This window comes from Bactrocera latifrons, unplaced genomic scaffold (assembly GCF_001853355.1).
Source record: "Bactrocera latifrons isolate USDA-ARS-PBARC rearing strain unplaced genomic scaffold, ASM185335v1 scaffold_1135, whole genome shotgun sequence".
Taxonomy (NCBI): Eukaryota; Metazoa; Arthropoda; class Insecta; order Diptera; family Tephritidae; genus Bactrocera; species Bactrocera latifrons.
This window is the reverse complement of record NW_017534559.1, coordinates 3625-6076: the sequence shown is the minus strand read 5'-3', so window position 1 is coordinate 6076 and position 2452 is coordinate 3625. Positions and strand designations below refer to the sequence as shown.

At 35.0% G+C, this 2452-nt stretch overlaps 1 protein-coding gene across 2 annotated transcripts in view; it reads right to left on the bottom strand.

Moving 5' to 3' along the window:
* LOC108975321 overlaps positions 1 to 1642 on the bottom strand; it is a 38647-nt gene extending 37005 nt beyond the window's left edge. The window contains exon 1 of one of the 2 annotated variants that reach the window (XM_018943720.1): positions 1441 to 1642. In XM_018943720.1, the coding sequence (XP_018799265.1) occupies positions 1441 to 1619 (179 nt within the window). In that variant the 5' untranslated portion in view covers positions 1620 to 1642. Of the gene's footprint in view, positions 1 to 1425 lie in introns of both variants that reach the window. The other variant, XM_018943715.1, reaches the window with a different exon arrangement.
* Between the last annotated feature and the right edge of the window lie 810 nt (positions 1643 to 2452).

Here is a 2452-nt window from a genome sequence, read left to right as displayed (position 1 = left end):
CTGCCGGTTCTGTGACAGGGAGCCTGAAACTCCGGAGCATCTGCTGATCGACTGCACAGCAGTCTGTATTCGCAGAGCCAAGGCCCTTGGAGTTCCATTTCCGGATAGGGATCGCATTGCCTCGCTAGCGCCTAGCAGCCTACTGGACTTCATCAATGGGCTGGGGCTAAGTGAGGCAATGTAAGGAAGGAGGGGGAACAATAGACCAAAGGTCGCAGTGCATTCCTCATTATCATTCATTCATATTTATCTTATTTACGTATTACATGGTGCATTACAGATCCTGAGAGCATTTTTCTGGCACCAACGCTGCAGCCAGCTACGGTCTGGCCAATACTCTTCACTGAGGTTTAAAGCAGATTGCTTTTCCTTTAGCAAGGTAGGTCCGCGCATATGTATAACATGGCTTTTCCTAGTGAACGTGCTTGATTTTTTTTAATTTTTTTTTATTATGTATCTTGTCATTGGTTTTAAAACGTTAAACGGTGCTGATGCTTATTTTGTACTTTGCAGCTCCTTTCAATTGTTGCTGGCTTATAAACATTTAAAACTGCAATTTTTTGCAGATGTATCATTTAATTTCTGTTGATATTTCGTTTAATTTAAAAATATAGAAAGACCAAAACTTTTCAAAGAAAAACTCAATTTGTTTGGCTCTTACGATTACTCTTTTGTCTGGAGAAGAGAAGAGCGCCGCTCAGTGAGGCTAATGTGGTTAGTATTATAAACTAAAAGGTTTGTGGGAAATGATGGCAAATTGAGACGGTTTGTTTTGTTTTAATGAAGGCGTTATTAAGAACAAAATGACTTTCTTGGACATATTAAACTACAGTTGCCAGCAACATTTACCTTTATGTACGACAACGATCCAAATTTATTTATAAAGTGAAAAAACTGTTGCCACAACTTCCATAGAGCCCCCATCTTCATCCCATTGCGCATCTCTTCGCGACAATATGCCGCAGCTATTGAAGGAATCTGAGACAACGTTTTAAGAGAAACGTCGACTCCATGAGGTGACCTTTATAAGCTGCAAAGGGGTACTAGCTAATACAAGTAATTATAACTTCCTTTGTTTCTTTCATTTAATTATTGTCGCACTGTTTTCTTAAATTAAAAATTGTAATTTATGTAGATTTTGTGCATAAATTTATGTAATCGAAAATTATTTACAAATTTGATTCCGAATATAAAATACGCACTGAAAACCTTATTTTTAAAGTTTGTTTTTTGAAAATGGGTTCAGTTGTACACAAGTTTTAGAGGTCTTTACGCAAACGTTACAAGTGTGACCCTCTATTTTTGGGTCATTGTATATATGTTTGGTTATTCATTTCGTATTTATCGCGAAGCAATATTATATTATATATGTATATATTAATATTTTGAATCTGCATATTAGTGATGTAATAATTTTTGTCTTACTCCTTTTGTATTGACCTTGAACGCATATGTTGCTTTCGTTGAAATGATACGTCCCCACGAAAATCGGTTGATTTTGCACAGTCTGAGGCTGCAAGAGATTCTATGGCATTCACAACACCTGTAGCGACCAATATAGCTTGGTGGTTTGTTTCTCTAGTATCTTCGCATAAATTCGATTGGGAATCGGTAAGCATTTTCCCGGCCGATCTATGGTCTGGGCTCTAAAAAGATGTGATAAATATATGTAATTAATGTAAATATATTGTTAACTGATAACATAAATATACTATATTTAAGATATATTCATAAATATAAAGCTGCAATTCATATGATAGAGCTTTAGCAATATTTCGAAGTGCCACCAAAAAATCAATAATAAATAGCCCCTAGGTGTAACCGAACATTTTATATAATCGCAATTTGCAAAGGTCACAGGCAGGGTAATACCTTCGGCTTCTACACTCAGCGAAATAAGATAAGTATAACATGAACTATATAGTTTTTCTAACTATACGAATAGGAAAAAGTATATTATAAATCTGTGTACTAAGTAGTGAGGTAGGTAGGCTGCATCTGATAACTGTATTTATATAAAGCGTACTGCGACTAATTTTTATATTATATATTAGCTATTTTGTTGGCGCTCATTCGAAGAATTTATAAGACCAAGCAGAGTTACCTAAAGTTAAAACGTAGAATAGGTTAGTTCTGTTAGATTTTTTCTTTTCATTAAATTTTTTTAGGTAAAATATAAAATGTAATAATTTTTTTGCGCACAATATTTGTAAAAATACCTCGCGGTACCTCTTAAAACAGGAAAAGTTTTTAGCGTATGGAGAAGAAAAGTTTACTGCTCGTGAAATAGGGTATAAATGAAAAATTCTTCTAATTCTCAAAATTTTCTCGATTATGAATTTAGACACCAGTTTGAGACTTCCTCAACTAAAGTTGTCAATGTTGTAACTGGTTCCGCAACTAGCCACTTAGGACCCATCCGAAAATGATATTTTGCGGCAGAAGTGCATTT